The 23,467-nt window shown below is 50.2% G+C and overlaps 2 protein-coding genes across 7 annotated transcripts; both read left to right on the top strand.

Moving 5' to 3' along the window:
- The first annotated feature begins 152 nt into the window (after nucleotides 1-152).
- Nucleotides 153-12,577, top strand: kptn (kaptin (actin binding protein)). 2 transcript variants are annotated; one of them, XM_088627794.1, is made up of 12 exons: nucleotides 153-508; nucleotides 1,709-1,791; nucleotides 2,003-2,087; nucleotides 2,229-2,283; nucleotides 2,528-2,606; nucleotides 3,168-3,241; nucleotides 4,001-4,107; nucleotides 9,528-9,629; nucleotides 10,051-10,114; nucleotides 10,426-10,564; nucleotides 11,539-11,724; nucleotides 12,099-12,577. In XM_088627794.1, exons 1-12 carry the CDS (start codon nucleotides 298-300, stop codon nucleotides 12,243-12,245), a joined length of 1,332 nt encoding a protein of 443 aa, XP_088483920.1. In that variant the 5' UTR covers nucleotides 153-297; the 3' UTR covers nucleotides 12,246-12,577. The 2 variants fall into 2 exon arrangements, with proteins under 2 accessions (XP_088483920.1, XP_088483921.1); XM_088627795.1 differs by having other exon boundaries at nucleotides 154-508; nucleotides 10,429-10,564.
- A 1,677-nt stretch (nucleotides 12,578-14,254) lies between these two features.
- sirt2 (sirtuin 2 (silent mating type information regulation 2, homolog) 2 (S. cerevisiae)) lies at nucleotides 14,255-23,331 on the top strand. Of its 5 annotated transcripts, none has more exons than XM_088627789.1 (16): nucleotides 14,255-14,376; nucleotides 15,945-15,988; nucleotides 16,274-16,328; nucleotides 17,368-17,484; nucleotides 17,936-17,977; nucleotides 18,078-18,184; nucleotides 18,768-18,824; nucleotides 19,068-19,136; nucleotides 19,456-19,585; nucleotides 19,859-19,918; nucleotides 20,309-20,364; nucleotides 20,476-20,552; nucleotides 20,663-20,714; nucleotides 21,717-21,784; nucleotides 22,338-22,404; nucleotides 22,596-23,331. In XM_088627789.1, coding segments are annotated over exons 3-16 (1,086 nt in total). In that variant the 5' UTR covers nucleotides 14,255-14,376; nucleotides 15,945-15,988; nucleotides 16,274-16,327; the 3' UTR covers nucleotides 22,779-23,331. The 5 variants fall into 5 exon arrangements, with proteins under 5 accessions (XP_088483915.1, XP_088483917.1, XP_088483918.1 ...); XM_088627788.1 differs by lacking the exon at nucleotides 14,255-14,376 and adding an exon at nucleotides 15,276-15,453; XM_088627791.1 differs by lacking the exons at nucleotides 14,255-14,376; nucleotides 22,596-23,331 and adding an exon at nucleotides 15,271-15,453 and having other exon boundaries at nucleotides 22,234-22,373.
- The last annotated feature ends 136 nt before the right edge of the window (nucleotides 23,332-23,467 follow it).

Raw genomic sequence — 23,467 nt, 5'->3', positions numbered from 1 at the left:
AATGAAACCGCGTGATTTAAAATCGGCTTTCAAATGGTTATTCCACGCTGCTTCTAAAAATGTACTGTAGCGTCAATAGGCTCTTTAAAGACGCGCCTGTGCACGTCCGATTAGTCAAGACTCCGGAAGTTCCCAGCGATTGGCCCGCCTCCGTGCAGGCCCCTCCCCTTTGTTTTGAGGCCTTCAATAGTCCGGACTGCGGCCTTTCCTGAGCACGGCAGCTGCCCGTCCTCGCACCATTGTGGGGCGACCGCCCGTGTACGCGTCCGGGGGTGGCTGTGTGCAGTGCACTGGGCAATGCAGGCGGAGGTGGAGGGCACCTGCCCCTTCGCGGAAGACAGTTTCAGTCGGTTTTCTTCTCAAAGTAACATCTACGGGCTGTGCCGCGCCGGCGAGCAAGAGCTGCTTGCCGCCACTCTTAAAGGCAAAGTCGTCTGTTTCAAGTATCAGGACCTCCGACAGAAAATCCGTCCCGTTGCCAAGGAAGTGCAGTTCACTTATATACCGGGTAAGCCTGTCTGTCAGCAGTGCTGTCGGGCAGCGTGTGGCTCTGTTGATTGTACTTGTAAGGTCTGCGCTACAGTGCTTCAGTGCCAATGTGTGGCGAGTGTATTAGTGCACCAGTTCAGTAAACCTTGCTAAGTGTGTGATGCTGCGCTATGGTGTGTAGCTGTTAAAGAGTGTGTGATGCTGTGATACACTGTGGTAGTGAGTTACAGTGTGTGCGATGCTGAATTGCAGTGTATGACAGTGTTAGTGTGTGATAGTGAGTTACAGTGTGTGGCAGTGTTAGTGTGTGATATTGTCACACAGTACATTGCTGTCAATATTGTAGCAATAGACATTGCAGTTTGTAAAGTAGGCATTTCTATATTCATGTCTTTATTTAGTGGTTTCATTAGTGACAAAGGCTAAGCTTTCTTGGAAAAATGTCTTTAATGTGTTGTAAATTAAAGTATTCAGTGCTGTATTCTCATAAATGTTTAAAACATTATAACTTTTTATGAAGTATATAAACTTAATATAGTCAGAAGGAGCATGTAAACACTTTTCCAAAATAACCACAGTATGTAAGCGAATGAAAGACTTTGCTAGGAAGAAAGTGGAATACTGGTGTGTATTTTTTGTTTAAACTACCAATACCAGCCATAGACAGTTTACATAATATGTTTATGTCTCTAAATTAATATCATTTATGAGCTTCAGGTGCGTTATGCTCCTCTTCTTCTTATGCTCAGCTACTAAATTTTCCCTTTAGTTGTAAAATTTCATATAAATATTCAATACTAAGTGGATTAAAACATGCACAATAAAGAGATTAAATGATTAAATCATTTCACTAACAACCAATGCATCACGAGTGCCCCTGTCGCTCATTTTGGCCAGCTAATCACGTACCCACAATTCACCCCGGTAATTTCGCGCGGTACGGAGTTGTACCGTGCATTTTGAACGGCTGCATCTGTAGGTCGCGGGGATGCTCAGCTGAGTACCCAGGGAGAGTTTTTTATTTAGAGTCGGTCCGATCAAAAGTTGTAACCAAGCCTTATTGAATGTCATTCTCTTCCGTGGGCTTTAATCACTGGTCTTTATTGTTTCCCAATCCTACTTTTTGGATTGGTGAACATGTCCAAATCTGATGCCTAGAGAAGTTCATGCAGTATATTGTGTAAGTAATAATGGAACACTGTACTGTCTTTTTGTCCAGTGGATGCAGAGATTGTCTCGATTGACTCCTTCCTGAGGTCTCCGCCCAAGAGAGGGCTGGTCGTGGGTATTACCTTTATCAAGGTCAGAACCCTGCCACCCCCTCTCGCGCTCTCTCCCTGCTCCTCTCCTTCCTCCACCCTTCTCTCTGTGCTCTCCTTATCTCCCTCCCTCTCTTTCCCTCTCACTCTCTCTCCTGAAACATTGCTGTTGTGCAGTAGTGTGCAGTTAGTATCTGTCTGATAAACTTGCTCTCTCTCTGCCTCTTCTTCCTCTTCTTCTGTGCCTCTGGCAGGACTCTGGGGATAAGGCCAGTCCTTTCCTAAACATCTACTGTGACTATGAGCCAGGTTCAGAGTTCAACCTGGAGTCCATTGCACGTGAGTCTGACACCTCTCACATAGCACGTGCTAGAGCCTTCTCTTTTTCTGTATGTTAGTGTTGTGTCTGTCTGCTAGCCTGCCTGTCCCATGTGCTGGTGACGTCTGTGTGACACAGATGTCTCTCTGTCCTCCCCACAGAGAGCTGCCTGAACCTGGAGCTGCAGTTCACACCCTTTCAGCTGTACCACTCCGAGTGAGTCCTGAAAGACCGCAGGAGGAGAGAAGGAAGGAGGGCAGTGAATAGGGAGAAGGAGGGAGGGAAGTGAAAGAGGAGAGGAAGGGAAAAGAAAGAAGATCAGGAGGAGGAAAAAAGAAGGAGAGAGAGGAAAGGAGACGGAGGGTGATGTGAGCCTGTCTTGCCTACATTGCTAGTCTGTATGAGAAAGGAGTCTTGTACTAACAAGATGTTCCCCTTTCCCCCGCCCTCCGCTTCTCAGAGTGCAGTGTTCAGGCAGCGACAGCGAGACAGTGTTTCTGCTCAGTGGGCATGATCAGAGAATCCATCTGTACAAAGAGGTGAGCGGACTGATCTCGCACTGCTGCCTTGTGACCTACTGACATCTCATTGTAGATACACTCATCCCACACCGACACTAAAGTACTGGTACACTGGTGCACTCGCCACACGCCAACACTGAAGCACTGGTGCACTCGCCACACACTGACACTGTTGCACTGCCGCACTCACCACACACTGACACTGTTGCACTGGTACACTCACCCCACCCTGACACTGTTGCACTGGTGCACTCACCCCACCCTGACACTATTGCACTGGTGCACTCACCCCACCCTGACACTGTTGCACTGGTGCTCTCACCCCACCCTGACACTGTTGCACTGGTGCACTAACCACACACTGATAGTGATCTAAAATAGTACAATCTACAATAGTAGATCACAAGCATCAGTAGCACTTGATCCCTATCCATGTCACCTTCTCAGAAAGAATGAGAATTACACTGCCCCTCTGGAGCAGGAATAGTGCACCTCTTGTACAACAGGACTGGGGTTCGTGTGATTTAGTAATGCAGCTGGTAGCTGAGTGACAGCTGTCCTTTCTGTCTTTCTACACAGAATGTGTCTCTGCACCAGTTTGAGGAGCAGCCTGTGGAACGACTGTTCCCTGAGCTACAGGAGCTGCCCAGCAAGTCAGTATGTGTATTCATGTGCGTGTGTCTGTGTGCATGTGTCCTTGTCTGTGTATTGTGTGTGACTGTCGTGTGTGTCTGTGTCTGTGTATTGTGTATGTATTTGATTTGGTAATGGTGTACAGGCGAGGTATAAAGGGTCTGTCTCCAATTGCCTCACTGTGTAAGAGCTTCTCAGGATGCTGTTACATTACACATTTAATTAATTATTCAATACTAATACTAATTACACTTATATTCATTACCAATTGCAATAGTAATGAATTGAATCGGATCCCTGAGTGCTCCTATATAGGAGGGGACCTACTTCACCCACCACTGCAGTGCTGCAGTACAGGCACACATGGGTGACACGGGGCAGCTGTTATTTACCTGCAGCCCTGCAGCAAAGGGGGGACAGAGAGGAGAGAGGAATCACTTCACCTGCTGAACTCGGGGAGGTCAGGCTGTATCCCAGAGTGGACTTGAACCAAGACACCAGGTCTGACTTCCCTGCTCTTAGAAACCGTGCCAATGGATCTTTGATTTAGCCAGTCGGGACCTCAGGTTAGTATCTCATCTGAAGGATGGTGCCTCTTATAGCTCTGTGTCCCTGGTCACCAGGCTGGGCACTGGTTTGGGAAGAGCGCCACCAGCTGGTCCACTAACACTCCTCCCATCCCTGTACTGCTGAGTGTGTGAGCCCAGCCTTGCCCAGGGCCTGGTGAGCTCGGCCTGCAGGGCAGACTCTGCTCTTCTGATCCACGTTCTCGCCCTCAGCGTGCTGTGGATGGATGTGGTCAATGTCGGGGGCTCTCTGCGCCTCTCGGCCTTCGGCTGCCAGAATGGCTGTGTGGGCGTGGCGCTGGTGGACCAGTGCCGGACTGGTGAGTCTCCTGCTGCACAACTCAACAGCTCCACTCGCACACAGTGACACCAACGCAGCTACACTCACACAACTCCACTCGCACACAGTGACACCAACGCAGCTACACTCACACAACTCCACTCACACACAGTGACACCAACGCAGCTACACTCACGCAACTCCACTCGCACACAGTGACACCAACGCAGCTACACTCACACAACTCCACTCACACACAGTGACACCAACGCAGCTACACTCACGCAACTCCACTCGCGCACAGTGACGCCAACGCAGCTACACTCACACAATTACACTCGCACACAGTGACACCAACGCAGCTACACTCACGCAACTCCACTCACACACAGTGACACCAACGCAGCTACACTCACACAACTCCACTCGCACACAGTGACACCAACGCAGCTACACTCACACAACTCCACTCGCGCACAGTGACACCAACGCAGCTACACTCACACAATTACACTCGCGCACAGTGACACCAACGCAGCTACACTCGCACAATTACACTCGCACACAGTGACACCAACGCAGCTACACTCACGCAACTCCACTCGCACACAGTGACACCAACGCAGCTACACTCACGCAACTCCACTCGCACACAGTGACACCAACGCAGCTACACTCACACAACTCCACTCACACACAGTGACACCAACGCAGCTACACTCACACAACTCCACTCACACACAGTGACACCAACGCAGCTACACTCACACAATTACACTCGCGCACAGTGACACCAACGCAGCTACACTCACACAATTACACTCGCGCACAGTGACACCAACGCAGCTACACTCACACAATTACACTCGCGCACAGTGACACCAACGCAGCTACACTCACGCAACTCCACTCGCGCACAGTGACGCCAACGCAGCTACACTCACACAATTACACTCGCGCACAGTGACACCAACGCAGCTACACTCGCACAATTACACTCGCACACAGTGACACCAACGCAGCTACACTCGCACAATTACACTCGCACACAGTGACACCAACGCAGCTACACTCACACAACTCCACTCGCACACAGTGACACCAACGCAGCTACACTCACACAACTCCACTCGCACACAGTGACACCAACGCAGCTACACTCACACAACTCCACTCGCACACAGTGACGCCAACGCAGCTACACTCACACAACTCCACTCGCACACAGTGACACCAACGCAGCTACACTCACACAACTCCACTCGCACACAGTGACACCAACGCAGCTACACTCACACAACTCCACTCGCACACAGTGACGCCAACGCAGCTACACTCACACAATTACACTCGCGCACAGTGACACCAACGCAGCTACACTCACACAATTACACTCGCGCACAGTGACACCAACGCAGCTACACTCACACAATTACACTCGCGCACAGTGACACCAACGCAGCTACACTCGCACAATTACACTCGCACACAGTGACACCAACGCAGCTACACTCACACAACTCCACTCGCACACAGTGACACCAACGCAGCTACACTCACACAACTCCACTCGCACACAGTGACGCCAACGCAGCTACACTCACACAACTCCACTCGCGCACAGTGACACCAACGCAGCTACACTCACACAACTCCACTCGCACACAGTGACACCAACGCAGCTACACTCGCACAATTACACTCGCGCACAGTGACACCAACGCAGCTACACTCGCACAATTACACTCGCGCACAGTGACACCAACGCAGCTACACTCACACAACTCCACTCACACACAGTGACACCAACGCAGCTACACTCACACAACTCCACTCACACACAGTGACACCAACGCAGCTACACTCACACAACTCCACTCGCACACAGTGACACCAACGCAGCTACACTCACACAATTACACTCGCACACAGTGACACCAACGCAGCTACACTCACACAACTCCACTCACACACAGTGACACCAACGCAGCTACACTCACACAACTCCACTCACACACAGTGACACCAACGCAGCTACACTCACACAACTCCACTCGCGCACAGTGACACCAACGCAGCTACACTCACACAACTCCACTCACACACAGTGACACCAACGCAGCTACACTCGCACAACTCCACTCGCGCACAGTGACACCAACGCAGCTACACTCGCACAACTCCACTCGCGCACAGTGACACCAACGCAGCTACACTCGCACAACTCCACTCGCACACAGTGACACCAACGCAGCTACACTCACACAACTCCACTCGCACACAGTGACACCAACGCAGCTACACTCACGCAACTCCACTCGCACACAGTGACACCAACGCAGCTACACTCACACAATTACACTCGCGCACAGTGACACCAACGCAGCTACACTCACGCAACTCCACTCGCGCACAGTGACACCAACGCAGCTACACTCACGCAACTCCACTCGCGCACAGTGACACCAACGCAGCTACACTCACGCAACTCCACTCGCGCACAGTGACACCAACGCAGCTACACTCACGCAACTCCACTCGCACACAGTGACACCAACGCAGCTACACTCACGCAACTCCACTCACACACAGTGACACCAACGCAGCTACACTCACACAACTCCACTCGCACACAGTGACACCAACGCAGCTACACTCACACAACTCCACTCGCACACAGTGACACCAACGCAGCTACACTCACGCAACTCCACTCGCGCACAGTGACACCAACGCAGCTACACTCACGCAACTCCACTCGCGCACAGTGACACCAACGCAGCTACACTCACGCAACTCCACTCGCGCACAGTGACACCAACGCAGCTACACTCACGCAACTCCACTCGCGCACAGTGACACCAACGCAGCTACACTCACGCAACTCCACTCGCACACAGTGACACCAACGCAGCTACACTCACGCAACTCCACTCGCGCACAGTGACACCAACGCAGCTACACTCACGCAACTCCACTCGCGCACAGTGACACCAACGCAGCTACACTCACGCAACTCCACTCGCGCACAGTGACACCAACGCAGCTACACTCACGCAACTCCACTCGCGCACAGTGACACCAACGCAGCTACACTCACGCAACTCCACTCGCGCACAGTGACACCAACGCAGCTACACTCACGCAACTCCACTCGCGCACAGTGACACCAACGCAGCTACACTCACGCAACTCCACTCGCGCACAGTGACACCAACGCAGCTACACTCGCGCAACTCCACTCGCGCACAGTGACACCAACGCAGCTACACTCGCGCAACTCCACTCGCGCACAGTGACACCAACGCAGCTACACTCACGCAACTCCACTCGCGCACAGTGACACCAACGCAGCTACACTCACGCAACTCCACTCGCGCACAGTGACACCAACGCAGCTACACTCACGCAACTCCACTCGCGCACAGTGACACCAACGCAGCTACACTCACGCAACTCCACTCGCGCACAGTGACACCAACGCAGCTACACTCACGCAACTCCACTCGCGCACAGTGACACCAACGCAGCTACACTCACGCAACTCCACTCGCGCACAGTGACACCAACGCAGCTACACTCGCACAACTCCACTCGCGCACAGTGACACCAACGCAGCTACACTCACGCAACTCCACTCGCACACAGTGACACCAACGCAGCTACACTCACGCAACTCCACTCGCGCACAGTGACACCAACGCAGCTACACTCACGCAACTCCACTCGCGCACAGTGACACCAACGCAGCTACACTCACGCAACTCCACTCGCACACAGTGACACCAACGCAGCTACACTCACGCAACTCCACTCGCGCACAGTGACACCAACGCAGCTACACTCGCGCAACTCCACTCGCACACAGTGACACCAACGCAGCTACACTCACGCAACTCCACTCACACACAGTGACACCAACGCAGCTACACTCACACAACTCCACTCGCGCACAGTGACACCAACGCAGCTACACTCGCACAACTCCACTCGCGCACAGTGACACCAACGCAGCTACACTCGCACAACTCCACTCGCGCACAGTGACACCAACGCAGCTACACTCGCACAACTCCACTCGCGCACAGTGACACCAACGCAGCTACACTCGCACAACTCCACTCGCGCACAGTGACACCAACGCAGCTACACTCGCACAATTACACTCGCGCACAGTGACACCAACGCAGCTACACTCGCACAATTACACTCGCGCACAGTGACACCAACGCAGCTACACTCACGCAACTCCACTCGCACACAGTGACACCAACGCAGCTACACTCACGCAACTCCACTCGCACACAGTGACACCAACGCAGCTACACTCACACAACTCCACTCACACACAGTGACACCAACGCAGCTACACTCACACAACTCCACTCACGCACAGTGACACCAACGCAGCTACACTCACACAACTCCACTCGCGCACAGTGACACCAACGCAGCTACACTCGCACAACTCCACTCACGCACAGTGACACCAACGCAGCTACACTCGCACAACTCCACTCACGCACAGTGACACCAACGCAGCTACACTCGCACAACTCCACTCACACACAGTGACACCAACGCAGCTACACTCACACAACTCCACTCACACACAGTGACACCAACGCAGCTACACTCACACAATTACACTCGCGCACAGTGACACCAACGCAGCTACACTCACACAACTCCACTCGCGCACAGTGACACCAACGCAGCTACACTCACACAACTCCACTCGCGCACAGTGACACCAACGCAGCTACACTCACGCAACTCCACTCACACACAGTGACACCAACGCAGCTACACTCACACAATTACACTCGCGCACAGTGACACCAACGCAGCTACACTCACACAACTCCACTCGCGCACAGTGACACCAACGCAGCTACACTCACACAATTACACTCGCGCACAGTGACAACAACGCAGCTACACTCACACAATTACACTCGCGCACAGTGACACCAACGCAGCTACACTCACACAACTCCACTCGCGCACAGTGACACCAACGCAGCTACACTCACACAGTGACACTCGCACACAGTGACACCAACGCAGCTACACTCACACAGTCACACAGTGATACACCACACAAAAACACCAACACAGCTACATCAACACATTAACTCTAAGACAGGTACAAACCTACACCTTCAGTACCACTAATTACACTGGCACAGTTACACTAACATAAATCACACTGTTACAACTATCAGCTGTACTAACAGCCACAAAACCCAAATATTACTATCATTACACCTACTATAGTACAAATACACTGGTACTAAAATACTACCTAGCTACAGCCGTACAATTACAATAAACCCAACTACACAAATAACACAGTAAAGCAATGTCTTCGAGTGTGCCTGTTTGAACAGTGTCATTGAACTCCAGTGTCAGAGCAGTGTGCTGACCTTTGTGTGCCCTTGTTGTTTTGTGGTCCAGAAGTTCTCCAGAGCTGGCGGATCCAGCACGACAGCCCCATCTCCACTGTGCTGCTCTTCCCGAGTCTGACTGGACCAGGCTCAGAGAGAGACAGTGAGAGGGGTATGTTTTTCAGTACTGATGGGGTGAAGGTCTCTGTAACAGCCATGTATGCATCTTACAGCTGTATCTGTCAGCTCTCAAAGTGTCTCTTTTTAGCATCAGTGTATGTTAGTATAATATTTCATATATGGATTTTAGTAGTATTTTCTATCATAGAGCTGAGTTTGTGGCTGATACTAAAGATTGTGTTAAGAGGGGACTTGCCTCACTGCTAGGGTTAGGAAAACCATAAGTAACACTACTGTTAAAGTTAAGTTTTAAATCCTTACATTAAGAGTGCGTGATGTACGTTTGACCTTACCTTGTAGCTTTGGTTAGTATTGTGCCTTTGCTCTGCCATCCTGGCTGTCTCTCCTTGTGGCAGTGTGTCTGCTCTGCTCTGCTCTGCTCTGATACCTCTTACAATGATTGTGCATTTCAGAAGCAGACAGTAGTAACTACAGTCTGCTGGTGACCAGTACCATTGAGATGGCCGTGGTGTACAGGTGAGTGCTGTCCTGTCAGTCCCCCCAGGTCAGTAGGTCTCAGGTAAACAGTGTGCACAGTATTAAACCTTTGCTATTGTAAGTCATTATCACACCTGTGGTGAGGATCTAGAAATGTGCTATTCATCAGTTAGTCATTGATTGAAATGTGTTCTTCTGGATAGTTAGAGTGTTACAGTGTCTGGTCAGTGTGCTGTGCTGTGTTGTACAGATCAATGTCTGGTCAGTGTGCTGTGCTGTGTTGTACAGATCAATGTCTGGTCAGTGTGCTGTGTTGTACAGATCAGTGCCTGGTCAGTGTGCTATTTCAGCAGAGATGTGCTGCTCCGCGGTCTGAGCGATCCAGCCCCCCTGCCGGACAGCGAGCAGTTTGACGCTGTGCTCTGTGCTCTCGTCACGGATGTTGATTTTGATGGTGAGGCGGAGATGCTGCTGGGGACCTATGGACAGGTGAGAGGGTGAGAGCAGCGCATGAGTTAAGCGTGTGAGCGTGTGTGTTAAGCAAGCGCGCGTGTGAGAGAGCGTGCGCGCTTGTGAGAGCGAGCATGGGAGTTTGTGCTTGTGTGAGAGCATGTGAATGAGAGTGAGTGTGTGAGTGTGTGAGTTTGTGCTTGTGTGAGAAGTGTGAGTGTCAAGGGCTCCCCACACAGACAGATGGACACTGCGCCTCAAGCCCAGGGTGTGATGGCAAACACAAGTACCGTTGTGTTGAAATTATAACTGAACACTCAAGTAATGGAAAAGCCACGCAGTAGAGCAGTGTTAGTTGCAAACGGGCACTTTGCAACTCGCGGTGCAGCCAACTGTTGTCAGAGAGCCTCTCGTCCCCCCTGAGGACACGGCAGGATCCTGGGCCAGGAGGGGGGACAGAGAGCACACAGCTGGAGGGCAGCCGCACTGTTGCGAAGGCCAGTCAGGCCGAGCCAGCCTGTGGGAGGCGTGTGCAACTCTGAGATCCCGGAGCAATCAAACACACGCCCGCTGCAGAACATGCAGACTCCATAAAGACATCCGTCCAGAACTTTGCACATTGTATGGACCCTTCCTTGCTGAACACTGTGTCAACGGAGCAGTTTGCATTCATCTTGCACAGGTCCTCAGGAAGCCCGCGCAGAAACCCTGAGCCCTCTCCACACTCGACCATGCATGTGACCTGCTTCCTGCCTTTGCACAGCCTCTGACCTGTTCGAGTCGAGGCTGCCCGTATCAGTTAAGTACAGCGGGAAGAAGTTTACACCCAGCATCAGGAAGCTCTGCCAGTTGTCCAGACTCACTGTGGGGAAAATGGCTGTGTGTGTGTTACTGTCGGGATTGCGTTTTCGCTGAGAGGTGTTGCAGGGAAGCAGGGTTATCAGAGGGATGACTGTCCAGTGTGCATGTGTGCTGTTAACAGGGAGTGACTGTCATGCTCTGCCATCTCTCAGGAGCTGCTCTGCTATAAATACATCCTCCCTGAGAGGGGGAGGGGCCTGGGGACTGAGGGGCGGTTCCAGCTAGTATGGAGGCGGAGCTTCCAGAGTCCCCTGCTTTCACTTACCTACCTGGACCTGACTGGAGATGGACTGAGAGAGCTGGCCATACTGACACTGAAGGGGCTGCACACATTGCAGGTACACCCCTGCAACACGCTGCACATGGCTACAAAATTACACAAGACTGCCCATAGCCACACAGATACAGAGCTGCCTGACTGGTGTCTTGCATACCGCTAGCCATATATTGTAGATCCTGAAGGGAATCCACACACTGCAGGCACACAACTGCACAGCGCTCAACTCCAAAGGCAAACAATGTGCTAATGCAGAGCTAAACCTATGCACACTGAAGGGGATAGGGCATTGTAGGTACAAAATTATACAGCATTATACACAGCTGCCTAGCACTGAGCAGTTCGGTTTAGATCACTCAAGAACACTGCAGACGCTTCATGTGTAACACCTGTTCTCTCTCTTCCTTCCTCAACCTTTTCCATCCCTGTCTCCAGCACGGTCTGACACGCACAGCTGATCTTGTGCTGCAGCGTCTGGCCAGCAGGGAGGTGCTGTTACACTCTGCATCAGACCCCCAGGAGCAGCTGGAGGGAGACAGCAGGGATAAGCCTGTCCAGGACCAGGAAGGCACTGCTCTGTAGCCCATGGGGGGTGGGCTGTTGTTAGTACTTTACTCTGACATGGCACTGGCACTGAACGCTCAAGTCAAGTCCAGTTCACCCCTGTCTTTCCTTGTGTATTTTATGTAAAGATTTTATTCTTTTTGACAGTGTATTGAATCAACGTTGCCAACATTTGTGAAACTGCATTGCTTGATACAATTCCTACCTTAAACTCCCCATTATGCCTTTAGAGGATTTTGTTCTGGTGCAAAATTTGCACCAGTTTTTCTAACTCCCATGTAAGTGCTAAAACTAACAAAAAATCCTAATTTATTACAATCCTTGTATATGTAATAAATATAATAATTTAACCCAGGCCTCTGTATTTTGTGCTACAGAGATAACTGGTCCAGACCTGCACTGTGCCATATTGTAAGCCTATAGTCAATCAATCAATCAAGGTTTATTTATCAATGCACAACAATACAGCACACAGCGGTGGTTGTCGACAGTGAAATGCATTTTCCGCAAGCTCACCAAGGAGAGATAGGACCAAATTTGATAGAAGGTTACAAGAAGAATACAATCAATTAAACAATAACAATTTATAAGATTACGCAATAATAAAAAACCGCAGGCAAGCAAAAACCTCACAGTGGCCTGGCTGTCAGTGGTCGTTTGGGTAGTTGCTGGTGTCTGCTGTGGCTGGCTGTCCAGCAGTCTTATTGCTCTAGGGAAAAAGCGGTTTTGAAATCTGCTGGTCTTTGTCTGTAGGCTTCAGTATCGTTTTCCAGACGGTAGTAGGGAAAACAGACTGTGGTTTGGGTGACTGGGGTCCTTGAGTATAGACCTGGCTTTCTTGAGGCATCTAACAGAGTAGATATCCTCGATGTCCGGTAGCACGCAGCCGGTGATGAGCTGTGCCAACTTCACCACCCTCTGCAGTACTCTGTGATCCCGGGCGGAGCAGCTCCCATACCAGCAGTGATGCAGCCAGTCAGGATACTCTCAGCAGTGCACCTGTAGAAGTTGGCTTGGATATGTGACGGTATGCCAAACCTCTTTAGCCTAAAGAGAAAAAAAAAAACAGGCGCTGCCGTGCTGTTTTGACCACGATGTTGGTGTGGTGAGACCAGGTTAAGTCCTCTGTGATGTTAACACCTAGGACCTTTAAACTGCCGCCTCCTTATACGCAGTCTCTTCTCCATTTGTGATCGAGAGATCACTGGTCCAGTCTGTGTCATACTGTAACCCTACAGTCCAGAGATCACTGGTCCAGTCTGTGTCCTATTGTAACCCTACAGTCCAGGGATCACTGGTCCAGTCTGTGTCCTATTGTAACCCTACAGTCCAGAGATCACTGGTCCAGTCTGTGTCATGTTGTAACCCTACAGTCCAGAGATCACTGGTCCAGTCTGTGTCATATTGTAAACCTACAGTCCAGGGATCACTGGTCCAGTCTGTGTCCTATTGTAACCCTACAGTCCAGGGATCACTGGTCCAGTCTGTGTCCTATTGTAACCCTACAGTCCAGAGATCACTGGTCCAGTCTGTGTCATGTTGTAACCCTACAGTCCAGAGATCACTGGTCCAGTCTGTGTCATATTGTAAACCTACAGTCCAGAGATCACTGGTCCAGTCTGTGTCATATTGTAAACCTATACTCTAGAGATCACAGGTCCAGTCTGGGCTGTGTCACAATGTCACATATGTCCCTAGATTGAATCACATGCAGGTACAAACAGAACTAAAAATTTCCTATTATGTTTTAAGCCACCATCACAGATTTCACATTCTTGTGGCCTTGTTCCCTCTCTGAAAAATTGTCTCTTGGCTATAAAGACAGGAGACTGCGGAAGAGATTTACAGCTCTATTTTTGTGACATCACAGGGGGTGTGTGTGAAAGAAGGGTAGTTCTCTGTGTTAGATGACCAGACACCTGGGTCGCTGACCAATCAAGAGAAGGGAAGAGAAGGAAGCAGATCTGTGAAATGTGATTAGCAGAGTGAAGATAATCCAGTAATCCACTGGGAGAGAGAGAGAGCCTGAAGCAAACGGACTGAAGGAGACTGAAGAGAGTCATGGAATGAGGGATTGAAAGGAGGGACGATCTACGTTGTGAGGTTGTTCAGGGCAGACAGACAGTCGAGCCAGAGACTCTGGACTGAGGTAACCTACTTCTTCTGGCTAGACAGGTATCCCAGACATTGTGCTGGAGTGGCAGTCATTGCACTGGATGACAGCAGGAAACCAGGATTCCTAACAGGGAGGGTGTTTGCATCACTAGGGGCTGTGTCTGTGAGCAGAATTAGACAACTACCGGTGTTCTGGTGTAGAGGTCTGACATCACATGCACCCCTACTGCCTCTTCTGTGTGCAGACACTTCCACACATGGCTAAGCCGATCCTGTCAGGCTTAAACAATTATGAAACGGATGCTGGCACGACAGTCCCTGATACTCGAAGGCCAATAGTTTAACAGGGTTTTTACATTTTTTTCTCATAAGTAACACCTCTTATTGCAGAGGTGGAGAAGTGTTTTAAAGCCCAGAATAAATTCTATTATTTATTCTATTATTCTATTATTATGTGTTTTGGGGGAAGACATTTAAATAATTTGTGTTTCAAGGACACACATGTAATGATATTTGAAATTAAATGTTTAGATTTCAGTGTGTTCACCTGTTTTCATCTGTAATCTGCTAGCAAGATTAGTGGATTTCATACCTTATTAAAATGAACAGTCTTGACTCAACATCAAGCACAGATGTTAGTCCTACCTAGGTCTGGATATCTTGATGAACCTGATGCTAAAAGTTCACATTCACACTGTGGGGAACTTCACTGGACAAAACCAGACAAATATCCTTACTTTTTTTTGGAGGGAGGAATGGGGGAAATTTGCTTTTGTTATACAGGGTAAACGTGATTTGAATTAAAACGTGATAATATTTAACATTACTCAATATTAATACTTTGCAAATGCTAATTCCGTTCGGTTTTCTGAAGAGAAGCAGAGGAATGGGAACTGTTGTTTCACCCGGACGGATTTGGGGGTGGTATTGAAAGCAAGACGGACGGTAAAGGAAACGGACAATAACAATCTTTTGGAGGTGGGGCGCTGTGTGTCTAGTGCAGAAGAGGGACGGGTGAAATCAATTCAAGGCAACATCAAGAAACTGCAGTAAAATTCCGCGACGAACTGACGGAGAGAGGGGCGAGACGGATAAATGTCTGACCCACCAGGTAAACATTCCCCAGCGCCCGTGGGCCTTGTTCACTGGTGAAGCCTCGGTGTTTCCCAGAGCGGCATCCGCACGAATGGCTCCGAAGTGCGGTTGATGAGGTGGGTCGCAGCCGCCCCGGTCAGATTACCGGGATGTCAATCTCGGAAAGGCGGAATGGCCGGACAGGGGGTTTTGGGAGGGGGTCCAATACACAGCTCCTTATCCTAAACACTGTCGACTGCAGAGATTCCATAGTCTCGCAGCGAAAACAATACAGCTGTTCTTGCGCACCTTACTGGTTCAGCGTGCTGATTACTGTAGTTATGGCTTTCGTGACTCTGCGTGCGATTCGTTTTTACAAGCAAAGAATGTAAAGTTTTTTTTTCGGTAATAACCTCAGTGGAATCCATAAACGTCTGCGAGTACAAGGGCTGCTCTGTACTAGGACGTAGTGGCGCACAGAGAGGATATCAGACTCTTACACAGCAATGCTCATGTATTGTTTCCCAGCTCCTGACAAAAAGGACGAAGAGGCCACAATCGCAGAGCCTGAGGTGAGGAATGGCTGTGGCTGAAGAGCACAGTGGCAGAGTGACAGACTGACACACGGGGGGGAGACATTGACACAGGCTGACGCACTAGTTTAATGCTATAGATCGACACCGACTGATACAGGGTGTAACACTGACTGACACTTGACAGTCATTGTCTCTCATTCTGACTGGTTGACAAATTGACATACTGCCTAAAACAGTCTGTATCCTGATGAGCTTGTCAGACGGGACAGTTGAAATAAAATCTGGAATCAAAAGCTCATTCTGGCTACTTCCTCTCCACAGGAGGACCAATCAGGGGACAGCAGCGACGAGGGCGGGGCCACTGGAGACACTGAGAGTGAGTGACAGCTGTGGGGGAGGGGCTTGGGCTCTGATTGCCAACCCCATGGGATCATGCTGGTCTGACCATCTGAGCCCATCATCCACTTAGTACTGGTTAAGGACGGGGTATTAATATCAGCCCAAAATTAAAGTAACTCCACACATGAATTAAACATGAAGCGTTAGCTGTCCAGATCCCGATTAGCTTTAATCTGGAACTTCCCAGTGTGAGTTCATGTGAGTTCAGGACTGTGGTCTGAACTTTTGTGCCCTAACTAGGGAAGTGAGCAGTGCAAAAACACCTCTGTCCCCATTATGGGAATTGAAACCTATTTGCTAATGGGTTCATGTTGAATTGAAACCTATTTATTAATGGGTTCATGTTCAGTGTATGGTGTAACGTGTTGTGTCTGTAAATCAAATTTCCCATCTGGAAAATAAAGAAAGGAAGACAGAATCCGGGTGTTCATTTCAAATAAACTGGGCATGTCTGTGCTGTACGAAGAGCTGTAATCTTGCAGTGTAAAAACCGTGGAAGAAAGGATGACACGTTTTCACATTGAGTCCGTGCCGTGTCTGGAGCACAGGCTGAGGATTGCTGTTGATTGATTGATTGATTGATTGACGTGGGAATCTGCGACACGCAGTACAGCCATGTGGCTGAAGCTGAAAACCCAGCTTCTTTCAAGAGACTAGCGGGAGGCGAACCCCCCCTGATCGTTGAGCTGGAATAGCTTCCTCTCTCCGCTCGCCACAGAAGCTGCGCGTTTCCCAGCGGAGGGATTAAAAATACGTCGACTCCAATGATTTTGCCCTGGTAGTTGCGCGCCCCTCCCCTCCCCTCCCCTCCTCTGTGACACGTGTGTGTGTGTGTGTGTGTGTGTGTGTGTGTGTGTGTGTGTGTGTGACCCCTTCGGAGCCCTGACCTGGGGATGTGGGTGCCTGTTTCAGCAGTTCCATTGGGCACTTTCATCCAGACACCCTCTGCGTCTCTCTGCGTCTCTCTGCGTCTCTGCTCCCAGACTCACCTGTTCTCTTCCTCCTCTGTTTCCCAGTGGAGTTCCTGAGGAATCTGTTTTCGCAGACTCTGGGTCTCGGTTCCGGTTCTAGGGAGAAGGTTCTGGATGAGCTGAGCTTGGAGGGGGTGGCCCGATACATCCAGAGCAGCAACTGTGAGTTGTGACACACACACACACACACACACACACACACACACACACACACACACACACACTGCTGCTTGACTCCAGCTGCACGGCTGTAACTGTAGCCCCGTAACCACTTGTGTCTGAGCACACAACTACACAACCCTGCAAGTGAACAGCTGCAGAACCGTCTGCATGCAGAGCTTGGCAACTATAAAGATGCGTAACGATGAGTCCCCTCTCACAACTGGAGAACCACACATCTGTACAGATCTGTAGCTCTGTCAGACACATTTGTGGGATAACATTGGGAACATTTTCCTCTACTCATCCACTGAGATCTACCAGTCTGTGTCACGGGATTAGTTCTTGCAGTGCTGTGCTTGGTTGCGTGGTGTGTCATTTTGTCAGTGTGTTAGTGAAGTGCTCAGTGTGTTACTCAGTGTGTCACGTGTGACTTCCTGCCTTTCTCCTTCAGGTAAAAACATTATCTGCATGGTGGGAGCAGGAATATCGACGTGTGAGTACTGTCCCCCTCTCCCTCTGTGCAATCTGAGTGCTCAGCAGTCTGTAGTGTTCAGCAGTGTTCACCCTGCTTTCTGTCTTTCTCTGTCTGGTAGCGGCTGGCATTCCAGATTTCCGCTCTCCTGATACGGGGCTGTATGCCAACCTGCAGAAGTACAACTTGCCCTACCCTGAGGCCATCTTTCAGATCGACTACTTCAAGGTCTGGCCATGAGTCTCACGGCCCGAGTCTCGCCTCCTCGCTGCCTTAGCAAATCTCTCCCTGTCTGTCTGTGGGGGTGTGTGTGTCCCTGTGCCTGTCTGTCTGTGGGTGTGTGTGTCCCTGTGCCTGTCTGTGTGTGGGTGTGTGTGTGTCCCTGTGCCTGTCTGTCTGTGGGGGTGTGTGTGTCCCTGTGCCTGTCTGTCTGTGGGGGTGTGTGTGTCCCTGTGCCTGCCTGTCTGTGGGGGTGTGTGTGTCCCTGTGCCTGCCTGTCTGTGGGTGTGTGTGTGTCCCTGTGCCTGCCTGTCTGTGGGGGTGTGTGTGTCCCTGTGCCTGCCTGTCTGTGGGTGTGTGTGTGTCCCTGTGCCTGTCTGTGTGTCCCTGTGCCTGTCTGTCTGTGCCTGTCTGTGTGCCCCTGTGCCTGTCTGTCTGTGCCTGTCTGTGTGCCCCTGTGCCTGTCTGTGTGCCCCTGTGCTTGTCTGTCTGTCTCTGTGTGTGCCCCTGTGCTTGTCTGTCTGTGTGTGATTGGGTCTGCATGTCACTTGTGCCTGACTGCCTGGAAATTACGTGGCTCTTTCTCTTTCAGAAACACCCAGAGCCTTTCTTTGCCCTGGCCAGAGAGCTGTACCCCGGGCAGTTCAAGGTGAGACATGCTGCCTGTCAGGCTTGTGTATCTGTATGTCACAGTATGTGTTGAATATCCAACATATCTTGTTCAGTTGTGTTTTGCTTCGTTGCATTGAAATCCCAGTGCGTCTCATCTCTTCTCAGTTAGAGAACCATGTATCGTGTGTGGGTTGATTGTGTAGTCATGTGTAGGTGTAGATGGTGTTTTAGGCTCCTGGTTGAGTAATAACACACACTTGTGTGATACCCGTTTCCCCAGCCCACAGTGTGTCATTACTTCATCCGGATGCTGAAGGACAAGGGGCTGCTGAGGCGTTGCTACTCCCAGGTCAGTGAGAGAAAAACTGAATCAGACAATCTCTCTTTGTTCTGATTGGATGACAGAGTCTCCGTGCTCTGTAATCGGCCTGACAGAGTCTGTGTGTTCTCTGGTGGCTGACAGAGTTTCTGTGCTCTCTCGTGGGCTGACAGAGTCTCTCTGTGCTCTCTGCAGGGCCTGAGAGAGTTGCTCTGTGCTCTCTGGTAGACTAAGAATCTCTGTGCTTTGATTGGATGATAGAGTCCATGTGCTCTCTGATTGGCTGACAGAGTATCTGCACTCACTAAAGGGCCTGACAGAGTCTCTGTGCTCTCTGATTGGCTGACAGAACATTGATACACTGGAGCGGGTGGCAGGGCTACAGGGAGATGACCTGGTTGAAGCCCATGGCACGTTCTACACCTCCCACTGTGTCAGCTTCCTCTGCCGGAAAGAGTACACCCTGGACTGGATGAAAGGTTAGCAGGAGGGAGGGAGGCAGGGAGCCACAGGAGAAGAGAAGGATTACGGATGTCAGTGAGGAACAAGGAGGAAGATGGGAAGAGGGAGAAAAGGAGAGACGGCAAAGAGCAAGGAGAGGGAGAGAGACAGGTGGGACAGAGCCAGGAGCAAAAGGATGTGGAGATTAATACAGCCACACTAGGTACTGCTGGACATATAATACAGGTTTGAGAAGTCCAAAAGCTATTTTTTTAAAGCTGGCTGTGCCTCTGTGTCTATCTGTCTCACAGAGAAGATCTTTGCAGATGAGATCCCAAAGTGTGACAAGTGCAGCAGCCTTGTGAAGCCTGGTGAGTGTCACTCTCTTAATCTCATGTCTTTCCTGCTATCAATTCCATCTCTCAGTCCATCTATCCATGTAATCTACCTGTTGATTCATTCTGTCTGTCCATCTATCCATATAATCTACCCATCGATTCATACTGTCTGTCCATCCATTTATTCAATGTCTCCGTCTGTCTAAGTAATCTATCGATTAATTCCGTCTGTCGATTCAATCTCTCAATCTATCCATGTAATCTACCTGTCGATTCATTCTGTCTGTCCATCTATCCATGAGATTCAATATCGATTAATTCTGTCTGTCCATCTTATTGGGCTGTCTGTGCTGGACTCAGTCAGTAACTCCTCTCTGAGTTTTAGTTTTTTCAATCAGAAACTCTCTTCCTCTGTGTTCCCAGACATTGTGTTCTTCGGGGAGAACCTCCCAGCTCGATTCTTCACTTCGTTGCAGATGGTGAGAACAGAGGCAGGGTGTTTGTATTCACAGACTCTACTCCCACACGTTCTGAAAATCTCTAACCTCTGATTCCTTGCCCTTCTTTTCCTCTCACTCCCTGTTGCTCAGGATTTCCCTCGCTGTGATCTCCTCATCATCATGGGCACCTCCCTGCAGGTCCAGCCATTTGCTTCACTAGTCGGCAAGTGAGTCTGTCTTTCTATGTGTGAATGTGATCTGAGTCTATTAAGTCATGTTTTTCTACATTGATCTCAGCCCGTCTTTAGCCTCTCTCTCCGTGTCTTTCTGTTTACAGGGTCTCTGCTAGAACCCCACGGCTTCTGATAAACAAAGAGAAGACAGGACAGGTGAGACAGACTGACAGACCTTCCAACGCAATAGAGGTGATGGACTCTCAAATCTGCTGACTCAAGTAACACAGGGGACAGACTCTTAGATCTGCTGACTCGCAGGAACAGAGGGAACAGACTCTTAGACCTGCTGACTCTCAGGGAAAGAGGGGACAGACGTACAGACCTGCTGACTCTCAGGGAAAGAGGGGACAGACGTACAGACCTGCTGACTCACAGGAACAGAGGGGACAGACGTGCAGACCTGCTGACTCACAGGAACAGAGGGGACAGACGTACAGACCTGCTGACTCTCAGGGAAAGAGGGGACAGACGTACAGACCTGCTGACTCACAGGAACAGAGGGGACAGACTCGCAGGCATGCTGACTCACAGGAACAGAGGGGACAGACGTGCAGACCTGCTGACTCACAGGAACAGAGGGGACAGACGTACAGACCTGCTGACTCTCAGGGAAAGAGGGGACAGACGTACAGACCTGCTGACTCACAGGAACAGAGGGGACAGACTCGCAGGCATGCTGACTCACAGGAACAGAGGGGACAGACGTGCAGACCTGCTGACTCACAGGAACAGAGGGGACAGACGTGCAGACCTGCTGACTCACAGGAACAGAGGGGACAGACGTGCAGACCTGCTGACTCACAGGAACAGAGGGGACAGACTCGCAGGCATGCTGACTCACAGGAACAGAGGGGACAGACGTACAGACCTGCTGACTCACAGGAACAGAGGGGACAGACTCGCAGGCATGCTGACTCACAGGAACAGAGGGGACAGACGTACAGACCTGCTGACTCACAGGAACAGAGGGGACAGACTCGCAGGCATGCTGACTCACAGGAACAGAGGGGACAGACTCGCAGGCATGCTGACTCACAGGAACAGAGGGGACAGACTCGCAGGCATGCTGACTCACACTGGCAGAAGGGACAGACTGCTTGATAGACACGCACAGTTACGAGTTGTGAAAGCCGTCTCACCCATTTTCTCTCTCAGTCAGACTCTCTGATGGGATTCCTGGGCTTTGGTGGAGGAATGGACTTTGATTCAGAGAAAGCGTACAGGTGAGATAGAGGCACACTATGCATGCACATATCCTGACATCCATAATGCTACACACAGCCGGGCAATGTTGTTCTCAGTGATACAGCCAGGCACAGCTGTCCTACGTGCTACATACAGCCAGGCACAGCTGTTCTCAGTGCTTCATACAGCCAGGCATGTTTGTCCCCAGATCTACACCTAGGCAGTGCCTGGTAGAGGGCAGCACTGAGCAACTTGTGTCCCTGCACAAGTACAGGACGGTGTACCAGTACAGTACATATTATCAGTATAGTACACTACAGTACTGTAAGGTCTGTCTGTACCTCACAGACCACCCCTGACAATGCTCTAAGACACATACCTGCACATCATAGATGCAAGTTCAGTTAGTGAAAAGTCGATCCTGATTGTGAGCAAAAATCGCAATGATTAACATACAGTGCTAATTTTATTACATGTGCTTTGCAAGGCTCTGTGTGCTTTGCACTTTCACCCAGGCTGCTAAACAGCCACACTCACAGCTACAGTGTGATTCTCACAAACCGCCATGTCGTCGCTCTGTGTGACTCGCAGGGATGTGGCGTATCTGGGGACCTGCGATGATGGCTGTCTTGCTCTCGCGGACCTGCTGGGCTGGAAGGTACAGACTGACACTGACAGGCTGAGAGACTGACTGAGAGACTGATGGAGACTTTCCCCTGCATTTCATAATCAAATTCAAAGAGCTTTGTTAGCATGACTGATGGATTACAGTCCCGGAGCTAAGTATCTTACTCTTTCTCCCTGTCTCCCCTCTCTCTTTCGCTCTGTCCGTCTCTTGCTCTCTCTCAGACCGAGTTGGAGGAGCTGGTGAAGCAGGAGCACACTTTAATTGACAGCAAGGACAAGCGGGAGAAGGCCAGCGCAGCCAATCAGAACTCTGGGGCGGGGCAAAAGGCAGGCCTGGGGGTGGAGCCCAGGGAGAGTGACAAACCTGAGCAGCCAATGGGAGAAGGCAGCTCAAAGCAGGACTGATCGTTGCCCAGTCAGTGAGGGTTTCCTGTTAGAAAACTCAACAACCTGGGCATCCGTCCCTCAAGTCTCTCTCTCTCACCTTTATCCAGTACTATTTACTGTCCTCACTCGTTTTCTACTCTGTCTGGTCTCGGTTCATATATCTCTTGTTTCCTCTGTTTCTAACTCCCCTCCTCTTCCTCTGCCCGCCTCTCTGCAGACGGGCACAATCAGGCATGGAGACCGACAGGTAGAGACAGGCAGCCCCTCTTGTCAGAACTTGTTTTTTGAGTGCTTGTCCAGGCAACCTGGCTGCAAAAACATATGTAAAAAAATCCTATATGTAGTGCAACTTGTAATTAATCTTTTTATTATTATTCCTGCTTTTATTATTTATACTTGTGCACAAGGCGCATTGTGCTTTGTAGCTATACAATGCAGTTCTATCATATCGCCTGTAGAGGGGGGACACAGTCTATTAAAATCTGGTTTGTGTTTAAGTTGGACTAGGCAAAAACTGAACCACGCTGTGCAATATGAAACAAATACTAATAAACTGATAAATGAGGAATCACCACTATCTCTTTCTTCTCTTGTGACTAGTCCTGTAAATCAGAACTTTATGTCAATCATTGTTGTTCACAATCAGGATGCACTTTTCACAATCTGAACTTGCATCTGTGATGTGCAAGCCTGGTGTAATGTATGTG

The sequence above is a fragment of the Lepisosteus platostomus genome, chromosome 4, assembly GCF_059453375.1.
Source record: "Lepisosteus platostomus isolate fLepPlt1 chromosome 4, fLepPlt1.hap1, whole genome shotgun sequence".
NCBI classification, from domain to species: Eukaryota; Metazoa; Chordata; class Actinopteri; order Semionotiformes; family Lepisosteidae; genus Lepisosteus; species Lepisosteus platostomus.
This window is presented reverse-complemented; position numbering and strand designations above follow the sequence as displayed.

Coding starts and splice junctions, on each gene's coding strand:
- kptn (XM_088627794.1), top strand. CDS start 298: ATGCAGGCGGAGGTGGAGGGCACCTGCCCCTTCGCGGAAGACAGTTTC. Junction 1,792..2,002: donor TGGGTATTACCTTTATCAAG/GTCAGAACCCTG, acceptor TGCCTCTGGCAG/GACTCTGGGGATAAGGCCAG. Junction 10,115..10,425: donor GAGATGGCCGTGGTGTACAG/GTGAGTGCTGTC, acceptor GTGCTATTTCAG/CAGAGATGTGCTGCTCCGCG.
- sirt2 (XM_088627788.1), top strand. Junction 18,825..19,067: donor TGTACCCCGGGCAGTTCAAG/GTGAGACATGCT, acceptor CCGTTTCCCCAG/CCCACAGTGTGTCATTACTT. Junction 19,137..19,455: donor TGAGGCGTTGCTACTCCCAG/GTCAGTGAGAGA, acceptor ATTGGCTGACAG/AACATTGATACACTGGAGCG.